Below are 10415 nucleotides of genomic sequence, written 5' to 3'. Positions count from 1 at the left end.
TTGTGAGCTAGTTTCATTTTTTATAGTTTTGCACTTTAGCACACGTTATGGCTCCTAGAGGGCACTTTAACACAGGTTTTGGTCCTAGAGGGCACTTTAGCACACATTTTGGCTCCTAGAGGGCACTTTAACACAGGTTTTGGTCCTAGAGGGCACTTTAGCACACGTTTTGGTTCCTAGAGGAAACTTTAGCACACGTTTTGGCTCCCAGAGGACACTTTAGCACACGTTTTGGCTTCTAGAGGACACTTTAGCACACGTTTAGGCTCCTAGAGGGCACTTTAGCACACGTTTTGGTCCTAGAGGGCACTTTAGCACACGTTTTGGTTCCTAGAGGAAACTTTAGCACACGTTTTGGCTCCCAGAGGACACTTTAGCACACGTTTTGGCTCCTAGAGGGCACTTTAGCACACGTTTTGGCTCCCAGAGGACACTTTAGCACACGTTTTGGCTCCTAGAGGACACTTTAGCACACGTTTTGGTCCTAGAGGGCACTTTAGCACACGTTTTGGCTCCCAGAGGACACTTTAGCACACGTTTTGGCTCCTAGAGAGCACTTTAGCACACGTTTTGGTCCTAGAGGGCACTTTAGCACACGTTTTGGCTTCTAGAGGGCACTTTAGCACACGTTTTGGCTTCTAGAGAGCACTTTAGCACACGTTTTGGCTTCTAGAGGGCACTTTAGCACACGTGTTGGCTCCCTAGAGGGCACTTTAGCACACGTTTTGGCTCCTAGAGGGCACTTTAGCACACGTTTGGGCTCCCATGAGGACACTTCAGCACACGTTTAGGCTCCTAGAGGGCACTTTAGCACACATTTAGGCTCCTAGAGGGCACTTTAGCACAGGTTTTGATGACATAAGATGAAAAACAGGAGAGAAGCAGGAAGTGGATGATGGGGAAGGTCTCGTTGCGACTGTGATGCCTCACAGCGTCTCCGTAAAACCATTCAAAGTGTCTTTTTCTTCCGAAGCATGAAGACGCCGCTCGCCGTTCGTCCATTTCCTCTTTATTACTGTGAAAACATCTATAAACAAGACACAAAACGGGGGAAATAATTACCAAGGAAACAGAAACTCCATAACTCTTCCCTCTGGGTTCAACTCGTTTCTTATTTTTCTTTAAGAGCGTTTTCTTTTCTCCACATCAACACTATAAAAAGTCTACTGAGTGAGAGAGAGAGGCGTCCGGGCCGCGGCGAGCGTTCCCTCTGTGGTCCGGGTGTTTCCGCGTGACGTGGTAAAGTCTGTGTCCAAGCGGTTCAGGCTCCTTCTGTGTCTGTGGGTCTTGTTTTCTCTCTCTCTCTCCTTTTTTTGGTGTCGTCTGCTACGATGCTGACCAAGACTTCTGCCATTCCACAAACTCGTCTAGCAGCACGGGCCCTGCGGACAGAAGAGCGCGGACACGCAGCGTATGAGGTCACATCAGAGCGAAAACCACAGTCAACGTTCGTTTGGTTATTAATAATAGTTTGATGGTTAAATATCTTTAGTAAGACTGTTCTTAAGTCAAAGTCCAGGCCTCTTAAGTCACTCTTTGGTCGCCCACTCCCGCCAAACAACGTATGATGTATATTAATGATGTATATTATGCTGCAGCAGGTTCATTTACACGTGCTCTGAAACACATTTTAAAGTTCCCACACGTTTGGTTTGAGGCATAAAAGTGAGTAAAACACACTCTGCTGCCACTACAGCAGCATGAACACACTTAGGGCGCCCTCCCACTGTGCCTCCGTACCGTGCCCCGTGCTTTAGGGTCCTTGCCCCCCCCTCCAGGCCCGTTTGTACTCACACTACCTGGGCCTCGGAGAATGCTTCTTGCTGCCTATACGTCATCACGCCGTAACACGTCACACGCATTGATGACGTCATGGCGATGCGTGGCTTTGTTTCCAGATCTTTCCGTAGACCTCTGAGTTTTTGTGCGTCTTGTCGACTGTTTTTGAATCTTTTCATCGACCAAATCTGCAGTAAACACTCCACCTCCGCATCACACCAACGTGAACCTTTCACCGCCATTGTTTGAAATGTCCGCACATGGTCCCTCCTTCTTTTTTTCTACGTCCCAACAGGCGCACAGGAAATGACCTCAGAACCGCCGTAGGCCTCGTGCTCGTACACGTGTGCACGCTCGTGCTCGTACATGTGTAAACGTGCTTTACTAAAGCCCACCTCTCCCAAACGGGCCGAGGACGGCAAGCGTGCCGCTCCTAGACGCGGTACGGTTGCACTCACACTGGTCAAAGGAACCAGACTTTAGCCTTGGAACGTGTTTGGGCACGGTACGGAGGCACAGTGTGAGTGCACCCTTACTGTGATTGAACTCTAATAAACCGATCAAAACCATGAGTCTGAATTTACGCTTCGCCACGTTCTTCTGCAGGACGACACACAAACAGCTTTTAAAAGGCTTGTTTTCCTAACGGAGTCTGGATCCATGTGGGCTCTACTGTGCAGGAAAGGCTTTCCCCACTCAGCGGCACACAGATTTCCCATCGCCCGCAGCCCCTTGAACACAGCATTAGTCAATCCTTCACAATTACTGCGCTCATTTATCCTGACGGCACCTGAACGCAGCACATAAAACGTCTCTAAATATAAACGTGCATCAGCGTTTTCACGTGTACAGAAGGAAAGTCGAGACGTTTCAGCAAATGCTTTGAATTCCTATCGTTGTTGTTACGTCGCTTCACTCAAGTCCGTCTCACAACCCTTGGCTAAGGTGAGGTCTGTAAACGGCGGCTGCGGTGGCCTTTGAGTGACCTTTAAGTGACCTTTGAGTCTAAATGGAGGGAGCTATGCTGTGAGCTGTGTGTTGCGTCATGCAGTGTCGTGTAACAAAGCGGGGCGGTGCTGTTCACTCACACGCTCCGTCTTCGTCGTAGTTACTGAGGTCTGTGTTGATGGTCCGGCTGAACTCCAGGACGTTGTACCACTGGTCCTTGTTCATCCCCTTGTACTTGGATTGCTGTGGGGGGGAGAAAACACCCGACAGGCGATTGATTACACGGGGCGTGACGGGTCACCAACGTCACGGTTCACTAACGTCCCTGGGTTTTAAAGGCACGGTACGGTTCGTAGTTAAAGGGGGAAATGGAAAAACAGCTGTTTGTCAGAACGAACACAAGTTTAATTAGCAGTTAAAACGGTTTTAAATAAATATAATACTTCTTAAATAAATGCAACTGCAGCCTTTACTCAGGTTACAGCATTTGCCAGTTCTGAATTCACAGGTAGGACTTGTTGAAACCTGCGTAGGTCATGATGTAACACCCTTTCAAAATAAGATTTACCTTCCAAGCCTCGCAGCAGTGCCGTGTTCACGTTGTTTGAGCAGATCTGAGTTTTTAAAAAACTTCATAATTGTCATTTTCCGTCTTTGTTTTGGATGAAAAAGACGTTTGACTGATGAAAGAGGTGATTGTGATTATTCATATGTTCGGATGTTGTGTTTGTTTAGTTTCAACGGAGCGTTTGGACCCGGGAATCTTATTTTGAAAGGGTGTTGCGTCACACTGAGCAGCAGGATGGCGTCACAGGTGTCACAGTGACGGTAACTCCTGGATGGTGGCTTTTTAAATGCGCGTGCGTGTTCATCATTTACCTGCGTGAACACCACACTTTGATTAGATCGACAGGAGGACGAATGCGTGTTTTAAGCATTTACACACTTGTTTTTCTCCGTCCGATCCAAACGAGTCGAGAGACTTACCTCCAGGAACTGATGGAAGACGGGGAAGAGCGGCCACGTTCTCTCCAGCAGCAGGGCCAGCATGGTTTTAGCCGTGTCCATGTCCAGGCTCCTCTGGTCTTTGTCCTGAGCGCAAGAGAAGAACAGAAGCTGTGACGACGAAGAGCTCCAGAGGCTGCGCTGACTTTCCCGTCGTCCCGCACGTTTTACAGAAATGTTATGTTTTTATGCTCATTGTTACTCTGACCCTTCCCCATCTTTGTACTGAAACAGGAGAAATAAAGCTTCTTGAACACTGAGAGAAACGTCCCACTCACTCTGGCGAAGTCGAAAGCGTATCTGAAGATGTTTTTGAAGGCTGCGGAGTCGTTGAGCTCACTGCGCAGGTAATCCAGTTTGCTCTGTAACCGCTCTGTGCAGTCACACCTGCAGGAGAGACACACACACACACACACACACACACACACACACACACACACACACACACACACACACACACACACACACACACACACACACACACACACACACACACACACACACACACACACACACACACACACACACACACACACACACACACACACACACACACACACACACACACACACACACACACACACACACACACACACACACACAGGCGTTTACAGCTCCTCTGATGGCCACAGAGAGCGAGGCGTCGTGAGAGGCGTCAGGTGAAAAGCGCTCTTACTGTAGTATGGTCATCCCCCTGAGCCACTCCTCTTTGGTGAAGAAGCCCATACTCGCTGCCTCCAGGTGCCAGGCTAAAACTAACATGATGATCTGTGGGAGGAGAGAGACACACTGATGAAACCCGGCCCACGCCCCGTACGTCAGCCTCCTGAGCCCGTCCTGATCTCTGAGCTCTGCTGTGTTTCACTCTCACATCAGTTTGGGAACGAGCGGCGGAGAAAACACGGAGAAGTTTTCCAGCGACCGAACCAATCAGCGTTGGTTTCTTTGGTGGATTTAAGTGAAACAGAAGAGACTGTTGAGTGTAACCAACATGGAGGCTTCCACGGATGAGATGAGCAGCTATGGAGCAAGCCGCTCACTAACTCTTTGTTCTCTGGATCCTTCTGTTGAATATGGACCGGGCTCCTGAAATTGGGCCTTTGATCCGTAAATTCACGTTAAACACAAAGGGAAAATCTCCTTTACCCACATGTTGTTTCCTTTCTGAGCTTTGCCTCCACGCTGTTAGCACGTCACACGCTTCACTCATCTGATTGGTTGGTTTGACCCGTGTGTTGGTGACAGACAGATGGTTTATCCAATCAGAAACCAGGATTTTCGCCCCTTCACTAAAGCTCTTTAAACCAGAGTTCAGATGGATCAGTCTGGAGGAGTCCAGTTACTCGTACGTAGGGTGAACTCACGTTCTCCGGCTCCACCCCGATGTCCTCACAGAACTTCTCCATGGCCTCCGGACCGACCACCTTGTCGGCGCCGGCGTACCCGTGGAACCAGGCCAGGCACTTCTGAATGGAGAACAGCTTGTCGGCGGTGATCGGCCTCGCGCCGCGGACCTGAGGTCGGGTGAAACTGCAACACAGACAAAAGCAGAATATCTCTCCATGTCACGACTGTTTAAGTGGCGCCGCAGCCTTTGGTTCTGTTCTCTCGTGTGTGTGTGTGTGTTTCCCGCGCTGCAGAGACACAACGCGTGCGTTTACCTCGTTATTTTACACTTGCGCTCATTCTCGTCTGCGTCGGGGAGCTTCCTCCTCCTCTTCACGGGCATCCCTGGACCTTTGGTGGGCTTCACTAGCTGGGCTGCAAACAATAACCTCAGATCAGACGCGTCGGCAGGACGACACGAGCCAAACATGGATCATCTGTGTGAGCATGAAGGTCGTACCTGTGTACTTCTGGCTGCCGTGTCCATTCAGATCTAAGAGATTCTGAAGTAGAAGATAAAAACACCATCAGGTCAAAAGGTTCCTGCACAACACTGATACACTGATACACCGATAATCCTTAATCCAGTCAGAGCTTTTAACAACAAACAGCACTACTCACGAGCTTGTCCAGCGTTTCGGATGCTGGTGACCGCTGGGCGCCGCCGACTGTTCCTGCAAAAACACACACACACACACACACACACAACACAGGCGAGATATCATGAGGACGTACGTCAGATACACAGGTGAGTCGTTACTTATTCTGCATCGTTACTAAAGAGGCGTCCACACGAACACGGTGTTTCTGAAACCATGTGTCGTTGCTCCTGAAACTGGAGTCCAGGGTGAACTTTATGGGGGAAAACGTTCTTGTCGACACGTCTGACGTCACTGTGCGACGGTAAACGGTCTCTTGTTTCCATGGAGACGTGTGGAGCGCTCTACACGTGACCAGCTGACGGAGTTGCTGTTACTGAAGACCTCGCTGCTGTTCAGCAACTTAGAAACAGGGATCTGCCCTCGGCCTCGGGACAACCTTCTCGTTTTTCCAAAGTAAAATGATTAAATAAAAAATAATTAATTAATTAATTATTAATACATTTAAAAAAGAATGATAATTAAATTAATAAAATAAAAAATGTGTCTAAATTAAATAATAATAATATGGAAATACACTTATATTCAAATATTACACGGACCTAAAAATGGTAAAGCAACGAAAACTGGAATTTCTTAAAGTCGGACAATTTTTAATGTTTTTATTTATTTTGTTTTAATGGAACCACTTTGTTTGTTTGTTAGTTTTTTGTTGAAATAAATGGTGAAACATGATTCAATAAATTATTAAAAATAAAATAAATAAATTAAATAATAATAATAATTAAATATGTAAATACACGACGAACTGTTTCAGCGCTTGTTTTCAGTGAATGTGATATTTTCATTGCATCATTATTTCACCAGGTCAAAAAAAGTCACATTAAAAGGAAAACTATTAAAAATAGGATTTGGAAATTATATTTAAATATTACACAGACTTAAAAATAGTAAAACAAAGTAAAAAATGTAATTAGTGAAGCCTTAAATATTTACCTATAATGTTATGTGTATATTATTCTGTCTGTCTTTTTCTATATTTGTTTGTTTTAGATGGAATAAATGGTGAAAACATGATTAAATAAATGATTTTAAACAATTAATAAAATAATAAAAAATATATATAAATTAAAATTAAATTAAATTAAATTAAATAATTAAATTAAAAATAGAATTTGGGAATTATATTTAAATATTACACAGACTTAAAAATAGTAAAAGAATAAAAAAATATAATTATTAAAGCCTTAAATATTTACCTATAATGTTTTTTTGCATGAAGAAACCACTTTGTATATTATTATGTCTCGTTCTGTTCTGTCTGTTTCTATATTTGTTCATTTTTAATTAAATAAAATGGTGAAAACTTGATTAAATAAATGATTTTAAACAAATTAATATAATAATAAAAAATGCCTAATTTAAATAATAAAATATGGAAATGGAAAATCTTCAGTGAAAGGTTATTTTTAAAAATTTTACCTTTATTTTACCGGCTCAACAACGTGTCACATTATTATTATTATTATTATAATTATTATTTTTATTATTTACAGAGTGAATAAAAAACGACCGTTAAATCAAACGGCTTCGGGGCTTCCGTTGATGCTAACGGACCACGGCTAACGGGGGTTAGCATGACTAATGTTACACCCCGGGAACAGACGGTTAATCTGCGTGACACTTAAACGCCTCCGACGTTTTAAACACAACACAAAAACACACGTTGTTACTTTTACAGAGTTCCGGGGCTCCGTGTCTCCGCTGCTAGGAGACGTCTTTTGTTTGTTAGCGGAGTGTCGGAGCTAACGGCTAACGTTAGCGCATTTGTCAAAACGCGTCACGGGCTCAGCGAAACGCACCCGTTAACGCTAAGTTACGGTTGTTTGTTTTAGTATAAGTTCATAAAGAAAGTGATTTAATATACTTACAAACTCCTACTTCTTCTGTGGAAATGACACTTTTGGCTGACAAATCAGTTCCACCTGCTTCCGCTCAACACCGGGGTTTGTTTCTGTCGAGGCTGACGGAAGAAGGCTGGGACACCGCCGGGGTTTGTTTCTGTCGAGGCTGACGGAAGAAGGCTGGGACACCACCGGGGTTTGTTTCTGCAGAGGCTGATTAAAGAAGGCTGGGACACCACCGGGGTTTGTTTCTGTCGAGGCTGACGGAAGAAGGCTGGGACACCACCGGGGTTTGTTTCTGTCGAGGCTGACGGAAGAAGGCTGCGACACCACCGGGGTTTGTTTCTTTCAAGGCTGATGGAAGAAGGCTGGGACACCACCGGGGTTTGTTTCTGTCGAGGCTGACGGAAAAAGGCTGGGACACCACCGGAGTTTGTTGCTGTCGAGGCTGACGGAAGAAGGCTGCGACACCACCGGGGTTTGTTTCTTTCAAGGCTGATGGAAGAAGGCTGGGACACCACCGGGGTTTGTTTCTGTCGAGGCTGATGGAAGAAGGCTGGGACACAGCCGTGGGTTTGTTTCTGTCGAGGCTGACGGAAGAAGGCTGGGACACCGCCGGGGTTTGTTTCTGTCGAGGCTGACGGAAAAAGGCTGGGACACCACCGGAGTTTGTTTCTGTCGAGGCTGACGGAAGAAGGCTGCGACACCACCGGGGTTTGTTTCTTTCAAGGCTGATGGAAGAAGGCTGGGACACCACCGGGGTTTGTTTCTGTCGAGGCTGATGGAAGAAGGCTGGGACACAGCCGTGGGTTTCTTTCTGTCAAGGCTGATGAAAGAAGGCTGGGACACCACCGGGGTTGGTTTCTGTCGAGGCTGACGGAAGAAGGCTGGGACACCGCCGGGGTTTGTTTCTGTCGAGGCTGATGGAAGAAGGCTGGGACACCACCAGGGTTTGTTTCTGTCGAGGCTGACGGAAGAAGGCTGGGACACAGCCGGGGTTTGTTTCTGTCGAGGCTGACGGAAGAAGGCTGGGACACAGCCGGGGTTTGTTTCTGTCGAGGCTGACGGAAGAAGGCTGGGACACAGCCGTGGGTTTCTTTCTGTCAAGGCTGATGAAAGAAGGCTGGGACACCACCGGGGTTGGTTTCTGTCGAGGCTGACGGAAGAAGGCTGGGACACCGCCGGGGTTTGTTTCTGTCGAGGCTGATGGAAGAAGGCTGGGACACCACCAGGGTTTGTTTCTGTCGAGGCTGACGGAAGAAGGCTGGGACACCGCCGGGGTTTGTTTCTGTCGAGGCTGACGGAAGAAGGCTGGGACACCGCCGGGGTTTGTTTCTGTCGAGGCTGACGGAAGAAGGCTGGGACACAGCCGGGGTTTGTTTCTGTGGAGGCTGACGGAAGAAGGCTGGGACACAGCCGGGGTTTGTGTCTGTCAAAGCTGAAGGAAGAAGGCTGGGACACCACCGGGGTTTGTTTCTGTGGAGGCTGACGGAAGAAGGCTGGGACACCGCCGGGGTTTGTTTCTGCGGAGGCTGAGGGAAGAAGGCTGGGACACAGCCGGGGTTTGTTTCTGCGGAGGCTGACGGAAGAAGGCTGGGACACAGCCGGGGTTTGTTTCTGCGGAGGCTGACGGAAGAAGGCTGGGACACAGCCGGGGTTTGTTTCTGCGGAGGCTGACGGAAGAAGGCTGGGACACCGCCGGGGTTTGTTTCTGTCGAGGCTGACGGAAGAAGGCTGGGACACCGCCGGGGTTTGTGTCTGTCGAGGCTGACGGAAGAAGGCTGGGACACCGCCGGGGTTTGTTTCTGTCGAGGCTGACGGAAGAAGGCTGGGACACCGCCGGGGTTTGTTTCTGTCGAGGCTGACGGAAGAAGGCTGGGACACCGCCGGGGTTTGTTTCTGCGGAGGCTGACGGAAGAAGGCTGGGACACAGCCGGGGTTTGTTTCTGCGGAGGCTGACGGAAGAAGGCTGGGACACCGCCGGGGTTTGTTTCTGTCGAGGCTGACGGAAGAAGGCTGGGACACCACCAGGGTTTGTTTCTGTGGAGGCTGACGGAAGAAGGCTGGGACACCACCGGGGTTTGTTTCTTTCAAGGCTGATGGAAGAAGGCTGGGACACCACCGGGGTTTGTTTCTTTCAAGGCTGACGGAAGAAGGCTGGGACACCGCCGGGGTTTGTTTCTTTCAAGGCTGACGGAAGAAGGCTGGGACACCACAGTGGGTTTGTCTCTGTCGAGGCTGACGGAAGAAGGCTGGGACACAGCCGGGGTTTGTTTCTGCCGAGGCTGACAGAAGAAGGCTGGGCCACCACAGTGGGTTTGTCTCTGTCGAGGCTGACGGAAGAAATCTGGGACACCGCCGTGGGTCTGTTTCAGTTGAGGCTGACAGAAGAAGGCTGGGCCACCGCCGGGTTTTGTTGTTGTCGAGGCTGACAGAAGAAGGCTGGGACACCGCTATGGTTTGTTTCTTTCAAGGCTGACAGAAGAAGGCTGGGACACCGCCGTGGGTCTGTTTCAGTCGAGGCTGACAGAAGAAGGCTGGGACACCGCTATGGTTTGTTTCTTTCAAGGCTGACAGAAGAAGGCTGGGACACAGCCGTGGGTTTCTTTCTGTCAAGGCTGATGGAAGAAGGCTGGGACACCACCGGGTCTTGTTTTTGGGGGCGTCCAGGACAAAGCCATTATCACTACGTTTACGGGGGCGTTGTTTTTTCTATTGTGACAGTTCATAATGTCCTGAGTCTCTCCTTTGACCCAAACATCTGTGACCTGTGTGTGGCAGTGAATATAAAACA

The 10415-nt window shown here is 48.1% G+C and overlaps 1 protein-coding gene across 1 annotated transcript; it reads right to left on the bottom strand.

Annotated features, from left to right (window-relative positions):
• Positions 1–1006: 1006 nt before the first annotated feature.
• dcun1d5 (DCN1, defective in cullin neddylation 1, domain containing 5) lies at positions 1007–7775 on the bottom strand. Its single transcript, XM_083913403.1, has 10 exons — positions 7649–7775; positions 5740–5792; positions 5579–5621; positions 5394–5493; positions 5097–5262; positions 4409–4500; positions 4011–4119; positions 3715–3819; positions 2868–2970; positions 1007–1382 (listed from the first exon to the last, which is right to left on the bottom strand). Exons 4-10 carry the CDS (start codon positions 5459–5461, stop codon positions 1327–1329), a joined length of 699 nt encoding a protein of 232 aa, XP_083769529.1. The 5' UTR covers positions 5462–5493; positions 5579–5621; positions 5740–5792; positions 7649–7775; the 3' UTR covers positions 1007–1326.
• Positions 7776–10415: the final 2640 nt, after the last annotated feature.

The sequence above is a fragment of the Echiichthys vipera genome (genome assembly GCF_963691815.1).
Source record: "Echiichthys vipera genome assembly, chromosome: 5".
Lineage (NCBI taxonomy): Eukaryota > Metazoa > Chordata > Actinopteri > Perciformes > Trachinidae > Echiichthys > Echiichthys vipera.
The sequence above is the reverse complement of the archived record's forward strand: the minus strand, read 5'-3'. Positions and strand labels throughout refer to the sequence as shown.